Source organism: Pan paniscus, chromosome 16, assembly GCF_029289425.2.
Source record: "Pan paniscus chromosome 16, NHGRI_mPanPan1-v2.0_pri, whole genome shotgun sequence".
In the NCBI taxonomy this organism is placed as follows: Eukaryota; Metazoa; Chordata; class Mammalia; order Primates; family Hominidae; genus Pan; species Pan paniscus.
In genome coordinates this window covers 44,997,244-45,011,880 of record NC_073265.2, presented here as the reverse complement: position 1 = coordinate 45,011,880, position 14,637 = coordinate 44,997,244, and the positions used below count along the sequence as shown (strand labels likewise).

Below are 14,637 nucleotides of genomic sequence, written 5' to 3'. Positions count from 1 at the left end.
ATGAAAAATTGAACAACTCACTAGACTTTTGCTGTCTTTTGCCACTGTGATTCATAAACTCCTGCAAATGGCCTTGTGATTTCATAGAACCAGATAATGTTGAGAGGTCAAAGGGCTTGAAGATATTTGCTACAGCTCTATAATTTGATGGGTGAAGTTACGTGATTTTTTTCCCCTCAGAGTTGGGACATAAGACTTGAATTTGTTAAAGAAATAATTCTGTATATTTATTTTAAACCTACCCTCAGATTTCAGTTCTCTTTAACTATATAGACTCTACTCTTTCTGGTCTAAAAATAATTGTTTTAGAATATGAAAGCAAAATAGGGCTTAGGTAGTTGTTTATCTCAACATTTATCCTCCAAATGGGTAGCTTTGGGAAGTTAGACACTCAGGCACTTCTAACCTCTTTCAGGACCAGCTTAGAAACTACTGAAAGAAGTCACGAGAGTCACCATCAGCATAATCACCAAACAAATTAATCAGCTTTGACTCCTAAAAACTTTTCAATATCAAGCCCACTCTGAAAGGACAAAGATTTGCCACTATTGGGAATATTTATTTACTAAATATAATAATGGCAATTATTTATAGAGCTATACACCAGGTATTTTCCATGCATGCATCATTTTATATCACAGCAGCCCATCAGTATTCTTCTTCAGTTCTTTTTTTTTTTTTTTTTTTGAGATGAAGTCTCGCTCTGTCGCCCAGGCTGGAGTACAGTGGCACAATTTCGGCTCACTGCAGCCTCTGCCTCCCGGGTTCAAGCGATTCTCCTGCCTCAACTTCCCGAGTAGCTGGGACTACAGGTGCGTGCCACCACCAATTAACTTTTGTATTTTTAGTATGGACGGGTTTCACCATGTTGGCCAGGCTGGTCTCGAACTCCTGACCTCAGGTGATCCACTCACCTTGGCCGCAAGGTGGCGGGATTACAGGCGTGAGCCACCGTGCCTGGCGCCCATCAATACTATTCTTATTTCCATTACCTGAATTAGGTCTGAGTGCACGAGTGACTTGTCTATATAATGCAAAAAATTGAATGCTAGTCTGTTAGATACCAAAAACCAGACTTTTAACTACCTCAGTGTTACACACTACATGCAAGATACTCTGCTGGATGGAAATTGTGGGGCATCACAGAACTAGATCACAAGTCCTTAAATAGCTTATGTAGCCTAGTACATGATATAAGACCAAGTATTATACATGAGAGAAAATGTAAGTGTCCAAGCAGACATGTACTGTGTTATTCAGGAAATATAAGCACTTGGGATCGACTAAAAGGGAACAGGGAGAAAGGGAAGGGGGAGAATGTGATACAATGAAAAAAATAGTCTAATGGCAAACAGGAATATCATTTTGTATAAATTTGAATTATCAGAAATTTAAAACGTACTTGCAAATGTTTCGTTTTATTACCTCTCAACGTTTTCCCTTCCCACATACCTTTATTCTGATGCTTAGAAATAGTCCAAATTCATTTAAGTTTCAAATACAGTTTTGGAAGCAACATACCAAGGATATTACTGTTTTACGTGCAGTTAAGTTGAAATTGCTAAATAGGCTGTTCCTTACTATAATGAGCTTAAGGGGGGAAGGTAGTGCTATCCTAATGTTCTAAACTATTTTTTTTCACTACTTCTTCATCAGGAGGGTTTACTTACTCACTTATTGGAAACAGGCTGGAGTGCAGTGGCCTGATCATAGCTCACCCCAGCCTCGACTTCTGGTCTCAAGTGATCCTCCCACCCCAGCCTCCCAAGTAGCTGGAACTACTGGAGCGGCTAAGTTTTGGGGGTACGGGGGTCAGTGGTGGGTAGAGACGGGGGCGGTCTCCCTATGTTGCCCAGGTTGGTCCCGAACTCCTGACCTCAAGTGATCCGCCCGACCCGGTCTCCCAAAGTACTGGGATTACAAATATGAGCCACCGCACCGTCCCAGGAGGATTTCTGGAACGTGCTAAAGGCAGTAAGTGTGTTGATGTCGTGGTAACCAAAGCTAGATTTCCATCAGCAGCTTTCATGAAGGCTAGCTTTTAGCCTGTGCCCTCATCATGTGCCACAGATTCAGTTTTGGATTAGCAAATGTTAATCCACATGTAAACGCTATGATCCACACGCTTAGCAATCTGATTACATTCTTTAAATGTACGTTTTAACTCCTGTTATCCTTAATTAAATTTAGATGTGAACAAATTCACATTTGTGTCTTAGTTTAATTTATAACCAAGTAATCTATCAAAGCCTGCTCCCCCATAGCAAGCTCACAGAGTCTACAAATCTCTTGATCTCGCCTCCGCTCTCAGGACAGAGCCTTTTGTGTGCACAGTTCTCACAAATTAAAGAACTTGACTAACTTGAAGAAAAGATAATAAACCCTCTCCCCGTAAAGGCGATTGTTCATTTGAGACCACTCTTCGGAGATATTTTTAAGCCCGCGCTGCATCTAATGGGGGCAGGGAGAAGAAGAGCCGTGCCCAAATGCACGGGGGCATCTCCGGGGGCTTATCATCCGGAGATGCCTCCAGTGGAGCAGACAAATCTCTGAAGTGAGAAAGAGTGAGATTTCCCTGCACCGGGCCTCTGCGTGTGAGGGTAGGAGGGTGTAGGAGGGGGTAGGCGGGGGCCATCAAGGGAGAAGCCTCCAGCCTTTCCCCGTCTCTCAACACTAGCCCTCCCCGGCCGCCTCCCCTTCCCCAATCCTCAACTAGCCGCGGGAGGGGGGCCCCGGAGGCTGGCTGGGCCAGGAGGCTCGGCCTTTGTGGCTCTGTCCCCGACGGTGGCGCGGAGGCAGAGGGGGCGGGGACGCGGGCCGGGGACCCTCAGCCGGGGCTTGACCCCCAGGTGCATTGTCCGGCGGGACCCGTACCCTTCCCCCAGGGCTCCGACCCGGCCGCCACTGGCCCCCTCCCAGCGTCTCCCTCCGCCGGCCGCGCCGACCTCCCTGGCCCAGACCAAGGGCCAGATGTAGAAAGTAGTCCCAGGCCCGCGGCCGCGGCCGCGGCGCTGTCCACTCCGCCGCCCCCGCCCTCTGCAGCCGCCGCCTCACTCCGCCCCCAGCCGGACTCTCAGGCCCCTTGCTTCTCGCGAGCGGCCGTCCGAGCACCAGCCTCGCCGCCGCAGAGACGCTCGCCACGCCGGTGCCGGAGCCGGAGCGGGGAGCCAGGCTGCGTGCGACCAGCCGCAGAGCAGAGAGCGCCCGGGGCGGGGGCCGCAGACGGACAGGGGCTCTGGGCGGCCGGAGAGCATGCCCGCGCGGCTACGCTGAATGGCGCCTCCTGTGCGACCCCTCGCCCGGCTGCGACCGCCGGGGATGCTGCTCCGCGCGCTCCTGCTCCTGCTGCTGCTCAGTCCTTTGCCAGGTGGGCGCGCTTTCTTCTGCTTTCTCTTACCGCTGTGGGGCGGGAGCGGGCGCGAGTGGGATGGGGAAAGAGGAAACGATGGGGCGTGGGGAGCGCGCGGCGGGGTCCTCCGTGGTGGCGCTGACCCCCGGCCCCCGCTCTCGCCCTGCGGCCTGTCCGGAACCGCCAGCTGCAGACACTAGTTGCCTGCGGCCTCTGCGCTGCTTGGGCAGGGCTGCGGGAGCTTCTCCGGGCGCACGCCCCTCCGCGCCGCGCGCCCGGGGCTGCGGAGTTCTGGCGGCCGCTGTCCACTCTGGTCTCTTCCTTCTCGCGCCATTGTCCCGGCTCCGGCCGCGTCCGCGCCTCCGCGACCGGCCGGACTCCGGGTCGCCAGCCCGCCGGGGCCGCCGCGGCTGCACGTGGCTTTATTTATATTGTTTCCTTAGTGGCAGCCTCGCCGTGCAGGGGGCGCCGCGGTTCCGCGCGGCTTCCCGTGTCTGTTGTGGGAGTTCCCCCACTTTTTAGGGCTGCGAGAGGGAATAGGTGAACTCATAACCCCAATCGGCACCAGCTTGCCGGATCTGGATCCAGCCAGGAGGAGATGGGAGGGTGGAATTGGCAGGGTTGGAAGTGAAGTGGCCGATTTGTGCCCCGGAAAGGAGGGGGGAAAAGTCCCCGAAGCTGGAAAGGAAGGTAGGTAAATAGGATTTATCTCCTACAGCTAGGTATTTGGGGGCAGGGCCTGAAGTGTGTACGGCTCTGAAGAGTCTTCCAAATTCTACATTTGCCTTGCACAAACTTGGATGAACTCGTTTTTCTACCTTGCGTCCGTATTGGTTTCCTAGAAGAGATAAAAGTGTAAAGTGAATGGGGTGACGGTAGGAGAGGTGTTCAGGAGAATGAGTTATTTTATTTATTTGCAGGTTACAGACGCTAGGCTTTTTCTGCAGTGGTTAGTTTCTGTTAGGCTTGAAAAGAGGATCAAAGTCAGATGTGGCTCAGAAACACAATGGGCGCCTTCCGGAGTGGTCCGCGCATAGCGCTGGGCTGTTAGGGTGGCTCGCGTCGCCCTGGGCATACATTACGGGAAGCAGGGAGCCTTGAAGAGTGAGTATTCCGAGGACCTGCCTTGAGGAGAAACAAATCATTTCTGGGGGTTTGTAATCAAGGATCCACAACGATCAGGAGGAAGATGAAGCAACGCTTCCCCCACACACCCCCATTCTCCATTCACCCCCAATCAATACGTGAGACTTTAAGACGGCCTGTGCACTAAATGCAGGAGGTGACAGAGTATTGTATGGTCATCGAATGCTTTATCCTGGCGAGGGCCAGGGGCGATGTGTATATGCTTAGGATAAAGCCTTTCCTCTGCTCTGATAAAAATGTGTATTGGTTGATTAAGCAATCTCCTATCCCTATTAGACAGTAAGGACCAATTAGTCACGCATTTTTTCCAACAGTTGGTAGTTCTAAAAAAGTGAAATAAAAGTTTCTTAATCCGATCACCCACTGAGTACAAGCAGCAAGAGTTACCAACTTTTCAAAGTCTATTGTTTGTCTTTTAAATACCTAGCTTGCTCTGCAGAAATTAAGTAAATGGATTTCTTTCAAGGAGAGGAGATAGAGTCCCTGCTGTAAAAGGGCAGATAGAAAAATGCAAACTTGTAATTTGTCACAAAAGATAAACGCAGTTCCCAAAGGAGTAGGTGCCACGGGTTCCAAAAACACTTCAAGGGACAAGGAAATAAACTTGCTTGTTCACAGAGTTGGAGTTTTGCTAATGATTTCTTGTAAAATTAGACTTTTACGACTTACTCTGTTCAAGATCTTTTTGACAAGCTTGTAAAAGCAAACAGCTTGTGCTCATGAGTTTTCCTGATGATTTTGAAACTCTAGCAAGGAACTTGAGAGCAGAATTTATACAAAGCATAGAAGTTATTGAAATCTTCCCTATGCTTTTAGTGAAGATGTAAAAAGTGATTTCTCTGACTTGTTGAAAGAGTTTGCTGAAATTTAGATTGGTTCATTAAGGTGTTTGTAAGTTAACTAATAAAATTTATTAAACTTCGTCATCTTATACCCTGAATATGTGTTTTACAGTTGTGTGTTAAGGAATCATTTTATGCCTGTAATTCTGGATGTGCCGTTCTCCTTTTTTTTCCTTATAGGAGTGTGGTGCCTTAGCGAACTGTCTTTTGTAAAAGAACCACAGGATGTAACTGTCACAAGAAAGGACCCAGTCGTTTTAGATTGCCAGGCTCACGGAGAAGTTCCTATTAAGGTCACATGGTTGAAAAATGGAGCAAAAGTGTCTGAAAATAAACGGATCGAGGTTCTTTCTAACGGCTCTTTATACATCAGTGAGGTGGAAGGCAGGCGAGGAGAGCAGTCCGATGAAGGATTTTATCAGTGCTTGGCAATGAACAAATATGGAGCCATTCTTAGTCAAAAAGCTCATCTTGCCTTATCAAGTAAGTGTTTAAGTTTTTAGTTGTTGACATTTTTCATTGCTACATTTTGATGATTTCTTGCTTTATTAATATAATAATCCCCCAAATCATGCATGCATTAAGAATTTTACTGGAGATAATAGTTGATGCTAACTGAGGCATATAAAGAAATCTGAAAAAAATACGTATATAAATTCAAATGAGTAATTGAGAACAGAAGTCAAATTAGGTTTAGAACACCAAGTAAAATGAAACCTGTAGAGGTGGCTTTATAAAAATTTTAAGCATTTCACGAAGTATGAAGAGTTGGATGTAGAAGTTTGGCCAACGCAACAGAAGTTGTTCTAAGATTTAATCTTATGGAAATTAGTAATTAATGAAAACAATCACAAGCAAATTGTTCTGCTTTGCAGATGGTTCTTGAGTGCTAAATCTTTCTTATAGCACAGGCTTCCATTTCTCTGACTGCTTTTAGATCACCCATGTTGCCTTTTAATTGTACGAGAGGGCATTGGTCAGTCACTCTTAAGCCTTTGAAGTATTCCTAGTCTTTTCCTGCTGGGAGGGAAAGAGATTAAGGCCATTTCCATATTATGCCTAATGGACTTAAACCCATATCTGCTCACTTTTTCCCTTTTGTCATAAAGTGTGCTATCTAATGATTTCTTTTGTATTAACATCCCCATCAGATCAACCATTTGTCCAAGTGATCCATTGCTTGGTGGTTGACCTGTAACTGTTGCGTGTAAAGATAGGCCTAGGACAAGTACTGAACTCCTTGTGCCCACTGAGGCTTTACATCTTTTTCAGGTGATGAAACACGCAGCTCTCAAGATTAACAGACTAAATCTCGAAAACCAAAATTGAATCTTAAAAGTTTTAAGGCATTTGACCTGCATGCTTTTTGTTAATCCACAAAGCATAGATTTTGCACTATACCTACAAATTGATCATTTACAAGTTGAGCAATAGGTAGATGGCGTTCTTGAGATAAAGGCATAATCTTAGCTGGGCTGGTGGCTAGCCTGTAATCCCAGCTATTGAGGCTGAAGCAGGAAGATTCCTTGAGCCCTGGAGTTTGAGTCCAGCCTGGGAAATAGTAAGACTCCATCTCTTTAAGGAAAAAAAAAAAAATACAAAACCACCATAATATTTAGGAAATAGTAGTTTCAAGTCCTATACAATTGAAATTTAGGAAGCTATTGGCAGGAATTTCCTAGGTGACTTTACTGTTCATGGTCCATTTATGCCATCCTTATATTAACTAATTTATTTTATTCTGCAATAAGGATTAATTGTAGAAAATAAATTGCAAGCAAAGATATTTCTATATTGATACATCAGAAAATCAGAGGTTTGCGGTTCTAGCCACACTCCTACCCCTGCCAAAGACCAGCATAAACCTGAGAGGATTTCTGATTTTTCATTTCTTCCTTCCTCTCTCTCCCCTCCCTCTCCCTCCCTTCCTACTTCCTTCCTTTCTCCCTCCCCCTTCCCTTCCCCCTTCCTTCCTCTGTCTTTTCCTCCTGTCCCTTCCTTCCCTCCCCTCCTCTGCCTACCATTCTCCCTCCTTGCTTCTCTCCCTTCCTTCCTTCCTTCCTCCCTACCTTCCTCCCCCTCCCTCCCTCTCTTCTTCCTGTCCCTTCCCTCCCTCTGCCTGCCCACCTGCCTGCATGCCTTCCTTCCCTCCTTCCCCCGTAATCATTGGCCAATAATTATTTTTTTCATGGAGTAATGGTTTTTCTGTATAGTACTGTTTTAAAGATAGTGTGCTTTTTATGCTTATATTCTGTTCATTCAGTTTTTGTCCAATGTAAACTTGTTCTATAGAGTTGTTATTTTCCCACCTTTTGGAGTTTGTAGAACCCTGTGTTTTCATCTTCAGGAACTGTAACTTATCTTATCTTTCAGGGATAGGGAGTACATAGTGGAGGTGGCCAGATAGGCCATGAGAAGATGAAGCATTTGTCATGACCACACATTGTTTCCAGGACCTCCTGAGAAGCCTGACAGAATCCTAGGGCTTCCAGAAACACTTTTGGAAAAACACAGAGCTTTCTAACTTCATAAATAAAATGTGAATGGTGTGTGATAGGTGTAACAAACAAAATGTCAGAACTGGCTTTTAAAATATCTTTAGATTTTTGCATCTTTATAGAAATTATCACTAATAATAAATAATTACATGTGAATGATTTTGCAGACAATTGTGAAATTTTTATATTTTATGTATTTTTAAAATTAAAGTTCTGATATCTAAGCAATAAGTTTAGATGATGGAGGCTCAAATCCCTTTATCCTGTGTTCAGAGTAAATATATATATATATATTTACAGGAAGTGTGTGTGTGTGTGTGTGTGTGTGTGTGTGTGTGTATAGAGAGAGAGAGAGAGAGAGAATAGGCATTAAGTGGACATTCTGGTTTTCTTTTCCCCCTTGTTTTTAAAGCTAGTTCTCTTTTAGGTATTGATAGCAGCAGGGTACAAGTGTGTTTTTTTTCTTAGTCAAGGATTTTGTCAGTAAGCATATTTTTTTGGTTGTACAGAAGCACAATAGTACAGCACCTGGAAATCTAAAACTTCAATCTGTGCAAGTTTTAGATTTTTAACACACAGGCAATCAAGTCTTGGTCTCTAAACTTAGGAACTAGAAGCTGAAAGTTGCACTCTAGGCAAGAATTCCATTATTCATGTGTAAATTAGGAATTCACAGGGTTAAAAGGTTAGAAACTGGCCAGGATGAGGTTTACCCTTGTGATAAAGAGCAGATGACCCTCATTCATTGGCCAAAGCTTTCATGTAGCTCTTCTGCAAAGTTAGTTATTGCCATGAATTGTTCTTGAGGAATGCAGAAATTCAAATGTGAACAGGCCTTTCCTTAAGTGTCACTATGGAGCCTTATCTCCCAAGCACATCAGAGCAGGGCTGCAGGGACAAGGTTCCTCCCCAAAGGCCTGGAGGCTTTGCTTTCCTGTTGTTCATTCAAGCACAAAAGAATTCATCTAACTTAGTTTTGCTAAGGCATCCCATTTTTAAAAGCAAGTATAGGGTTAAAGTAATATTTAGCTTTAAAAAAAGATAATCCTTTTTATTAATAGCCGTGTTAGCGGCCTTACATTTTCATGTAATTGGAATAGAAAGAGGAGTGACATGGGATGCCCTTTTTCTAGCTGTGTACAATAGCAAGAACAGAAGATTAAACCATTTCCTATAAATTTCAGTATTTTTAAATTTAGCAAATCAAGTTTTCACTTTCATGGGTACTAAGTCTTTGTTATCTAAATTTAAATATTTTAGGAATAAGAAATGATCTATGGTTATCTTGACTTTTCTTGTATTCTTAATGTTGAAATAAGTAAGATAAATTTCGTAGGAAAGCATTAGTGTGGTAAAATGGTCTCATGTTTCAACAAGTTTAAATTAAGATAAGAGACATTTGAGAGAAGTAAAGGAGGAGGCGGGTTGTGTTCTGTGATGTGTAAAAGACTGGCTGTAAGCTAGTGATTGAACAGGAAGCTAGTTGTTTATTTCCTTTCCATAAAAGGTGGAAATTGAAGTCTTAGGATAGAGGGGAAAAGAACATAAAGCTAGCTTATATTTCTTTGATTTTCCAGGACTGTTCACTTGGGTAAAAAATAATTTTTTATGTGACCCTTTGTAGCTGGAAGAGCATAGGAATTATTGTAACTTTATGATTTTTTAACCAAAATTTTGAGGTTGATTTTGCCTTTGGTAAGGTTGTTTGGGGGTGCATTTCTATAACTTTTTAAGTAGTAGTAGTTGTTTCCATTAAAAGGGTATCGGTTTTTTATTAATAAAAACATACGTCAATTTAAGTTAAGATGAAATTTGAGGGTTTATGTGGGATTCATGAAAAACTGTTCTTTGGGTGAGGCTTGCGTATTAAAAAGTAATGCATAAATTATAATACCAAGTCTTTGAAATGTGAAGTTAAAAATATATTAAAAACATTTAAAGAGTCATGTTAAAAAAAAAAAAAGAGGGGGAAGTGATACGTTGAAAAGAGAACCTAAGAACTATGAGACTATATGCTAGATTTTGGATTTTATTAATGATCCTGGACCTGAAATAGGCAAGACTTTGCTACACGGTCACTGTTTTATTGAGAGCTGTAGGCACTGGAAAGGACTGAGTCTCTTACCTGCGTGCCTATTCACTTGAAGTCAAGCTGTGAGCAGTTACCTGGCCTAATTCAAGAATGCTAAAACATGAGTAAAAGTCATTTGATTTTGGAAAACTCAAACCAACAGAACTGAGGTATTTAGAGAAACCAATCTGCCAACACTGTAGATAAGGTTCAGTTGATGTTTTCTGGGATCCAAAAAAATTCGCCTTTAAAAAGAGGAGGTGTGTTTCAGAAGTTATGTTTAACTTAAAATTGGCTCTCAATATTACGTAAGTCAAGTGAAGGAAGTAGAAATTGCATATATAGTTCTACAGGCTTTTTTAGAATGACATTTGGCTACTTAAAGTCTGTTTATCAGGTGCCTGATAATCTCTGGGTAATGGAACCAGTTTTTCTCACTTTGCACTAGATTAGTGAGGATCATTTCTCATTTTCAGAAACCTGTAACATTATCTCACTTTTTTTCAAAGTTGGTGGAATTTTTTTTTTTTTTTTTAGCAAAGCATGGTCCAGTGAGGGGTAGAATTAGAATTTTCTTTAAGATGTATAAAAATGTACTTATTTTATTTTGTTTTATTTATGTCCAGATTCTTAATGGAATTTTGAAAGGGTATTTGGTATGGCTCCTTTTTGTCAACTATCTCTGATTATTCTAAAGAGAGGATCTCACTCTCAGTGGTCGTTTGCTCTGGGATTTGTTGTCATTGCTCCCAAATTTAACAGCTGGGTCTATTGATGCAGTCCAGAGCAATTTAAAATAATAGGAAGCAACAAATCTTTTAAGCAGGGTTTTAGGCTAAGGGAGTATTTTAATTAATAAATAAAATACATTTGAGGTTACCTTTTTGAAAACCACGATATTCTTGACTGCAGTTTTGAGAGATGATTTTTATCTCTCATGAACAAGGTTGCTGAGTTAGAATTGATTATTTAAAGCATTTAAACTGATAATTACCATTTATATGAAAAAGAATGTTAAGTCAGGCATTTTGTTGAGGATCCTACTTGGATTTAAAAAACAGCTATGATTATTGAGATGTTTTAAAAAGAAATCATAAAAATCCTCCCAAATTAAGTTTTCATTGTCAGTCAAGACTATTGTAATACTTTTGAGAGTTTACAGTGCCCAGATTCTTCATTAAATCTTTTTAAAAATCATCATTTTAATCTTGGTAAATAAGAAAGGAAAAGGAAGATGCTGTTGTAATCATTTAAGTAATATTTGCAGTTGCCCTAACATGGTATGCTGCACAGAGCAGAGCAAGCTCACAGTAAACAATTGATAATTGCAGTGTACAAAAAAGGTAGAAAACATACCAAATTATCTTCACCAGCTCTAATTCTGAAGCCAAGTGAACTGCTGTAAGGATATGTATGCAGAGGATAAAGGCGTCATCCTCACAAAGGTCTCTGACACTAATCTGACAAATACTTTCCTGACTTTTACATTCCTTGTGTGTTTTTTTTAACCTCTGGTTCTCAGAAACTACTTTTGATGAGCGTTTAAAAACCAAAATCTTATAGACTGAGCAGAAGGCATGAATTTAAAAATGTTTGTTTTTTCAGTTTCCAGAGGATTTGCCCTTTTTTCGTGTTTATAATACATATATATGTTATATATATATAAAATAGCTTTAGCATTTATAGTGGCTAGATTATGAATAACTGTTAGAGAATGTGATCATTGTTCAGGTCTCTGGTTTCAAATTGCTGTCCTTATTGGATTTAGTCCTTAAAACTTACAGAAAGAAAATTTTCTTTTTAAAGCTTACTTCTTGAAGCAATATTAAACCCCTAGGAGTTTAGCTAGAACAGTGTGACAGCTTTTTTTCCCCTTAATGTTGCTGTTTTATGCAGACTACTTTAAATAAATCATATTCTTTTGGAATAATCCTCCAGAGTCACCCTTTTAAAGTTTTGTAGTCTTTTAAAACTACTCAGAATGTGATTGACTCAGTGGCTTATCTTCCATTCTACTAATATTTACCAAAAATAAAAAAGATATTTCTGCCTGTGGTAGTTAGGTATCTCAGCCTTGGCACAACTGACATTTTGGGCCAGATAATTTTCTGTTGTGGTGCTGTCCTGTGCGTTGTATGCAGTGTTAGCGGCATCCCTGGCCTCTACCCTCCCAATACCAGTAGACTGTCTTCCAGTTGTGACAACCAAGAAAGTTCTACTGTGGGGCAAAATAACTCCTGATTGAGAATCCCTGATGTTTCCGAAAGTAGTAGAACACTTTCCAGTGATGTTGGATAATTTGTTACTTTAACTGTTTCTATCTTATCCTTGATATTCTCCTTGTTTTGGTGGTAGCAGTGCTAAATGTATTCCTTGGAGAACGATTTGCTGTTTTTGTTGTTGTTGTTGTTGTTGTTGTTGTTGAGTCAGAGTCTTGCTCTGTCATCCAGGCTGGAATACAGTGGTGCAATCACGGCGTCCTGCAGCCTGGACCTCCTGGGCTCAAGTGATTTTCCCTCTTCAGTCTACCGAGTAGCTGGAGCTACAGGCACGTGCCACCATGCACAGCTAATTTTTAAATTTTTTGTAGAGGGGGGATCTTGCTATGTTGCCCAGGCTGACCTTGAACTCCTGGGCTCAAGCATTCCTCCCACCTTGGTTTCCCAAAGTGCCAGGATTATAGGCATGAACCATCGTGCTTGGGCTCCGTTTACTTTTTTTTTTTTTTTTTTTTTTTTGAGACAGAGTTTCGCTCTTGTTGCCCAGGCTGGAGTGCAATGGTGTGATCTTGGTTCACCACAACCTCCGCCTGTGGGTTTCAAGCAATTTTCCTGCCTCAGCCTCCCAGGTAGCTGGGATTACAGGCATGCGCCACCATGCCTGGCTAATTTTGTATTTTTAGTAGAGACAGGGTTTCTCCACGTTGGTCAGGCTGGTCTCGAACTCCCAACCTCAGGTGATCTGACCACCTCAGCCTCCCAAAGTGCTGGGATTACAGGTGTGAGCCACTACGCCTCGCCTCCATTTACTATTTTTTGAGACAGAGTCTTGCTCTGTTGCCAGGCTAGAGTGCAGTGGCGCAATCTCGGCTCACTGCAACCTCTGCCTCCCGGGTTCAGGCGATTCTCCTGCCTCAGCCTCCTGAGTAGCTGGGACTACGGGCACGTGCCACTACGCCCAGCTAATTTTTGTATTTTTGGTAGAGATCGGGTTTCCCCATGTGACCAGAATGGTCTTGATCTCTTGACTTCGTGATCTGCCCGCCTCAGCCTCCCAAAGTGCTGAGATTACAGGCATGAGCCACTGCGTCCAGCCACCATTTACTATTTTTAAGTGTTGTATATATTTTTTAAAAATGTGTTTGGCCTACTACCTAAATTGGAGTGACAATGCTTTTGCAATCCCTTTTTCACACACATAATACATTGAAAACTGCTGTTAAGGGTTTACCGGCTGGGCATGGTGGCTCACGCCTGTAATTCCAGCACTTTGAGAGGCCAGGGCCGGCGGATCACCTGAGGTTGGGAGTTCGAGACCAGCCTGACCAATATGGAGAAACCCCCTCTCTACTGAAAATACAAAATTAGCCGGGTGTGGTGGCACATGCCTTTAATCCTAGCTACTCGGGAGGCTGAGGCAGGAGAATCCCTTGAAGCCAGGAGGCGGAGGTTGCAGTAAGCTGAGATCGCGCCATTGCACTTCAGCCTGGGCAGCAAGAGCGAAACTCCGTCTCAAAAAAAAAAAAAAAAAAAGTTTACCCTGGCCAGGCGCAGTTGCTCATACCTGTAATCCCAGCACTCTGGAAGCCTGAGGCAGGTAGATCAGTTGAGGTCAGGAGTTCGAGACCAGCCTGGCCAACATGGTGAAACACCATCTCTACTAAAAATACAAAAATTAGCTGGGTGTGGTGGCATACGCCTGTAATTCCAGCTACTCGGGAGGCTGAGGCGGGAGATTTGAACCCAGGAGGCGGAGGTAGCAGTGAGCCCAGATTGTGTCACTACACTCTAGCGTGGGTGACAGAGTAAGACTCTGTCTCAAAAAACAAAAACAAACAAATCTAGTCATGTGCAGTGTAACAACATTCCGGTCAAACAATGGACCACATATTATGACAGTGGTTCTGTTCTATAAGATGATAATACCATATTTTTACAGTGCCTTTTCTGTGCTTAGATATGTTTAGATACACAAATACTTCCCATTGTGTTACAATTGCTGCCCTTTTCAGTACCATTACATGCTGCACAGGTTTGTAGCCTAGGAGCGATATAGCTGAGGTGTGTAGTAGGCTATACCATCTAGGTTTGTGTAAGTCTGCTCTATGATGTTCACATGACAGAATCACCTAACGATGTGTTTCTCAGAACGTATCTCTGTCATTAAGTAATGCAAGACTGTATATGTCTGGTTTTGCTAATAATTAGTAGTATATTCCAGTGTTTGTTGACTCAGTATTTTAAAAAACACAGTTCTGACTTTATCTTGAGAGTTTTGCTAATGTATTAGTATTTTAATACTGGTTGATTATACCGGTTCCCCACCCCCACCGATTGCTATTAAGAATGGTAAGGTGTGGCTGGGCATGGTGGCTTACGCCTGTAATCCCAGCACTTTGGGAGGCTGAGGCGGGCGGATCATGAGGTCAGGAGTTCAAGACCAGCCTGACCAACATGGTGAAACCCCATCTCTACAAAAAATACAAACATTATCTGGGTGTGGTGGTGTGTG

The 14,637-nt window shown here is 42.7% G+C and overlaps 1 protein-coding gene across 1 annotated transcript in view; it reads left to right on the top strand.

The window, feature by feature from the left end:
* The first annotated feature begins 1,430 nt into the window (after positions 1-1,430).
* PRTG (protogenin) overlaps positions 1,431-14,637 on the top strand; it is a 141,289-nt gene continuing 128,082 nt past the window's right edge. Inside the window, exons 1-2 of the mRNA XM_034938804.3 lie at positions 1,431-3,367; positions 5,518-5,820. Of these exons, the coding sequence (XP_034794695.2) occupies positions 3,274-3,367; positions 5,518-5,820 (397 nt within the window). The 5' untranslated portion in view covers positions 1,431-3,273. The remainder of the gene's footprint in view (positions 3,368-5,517; positions 5,821-14,637) is intronic.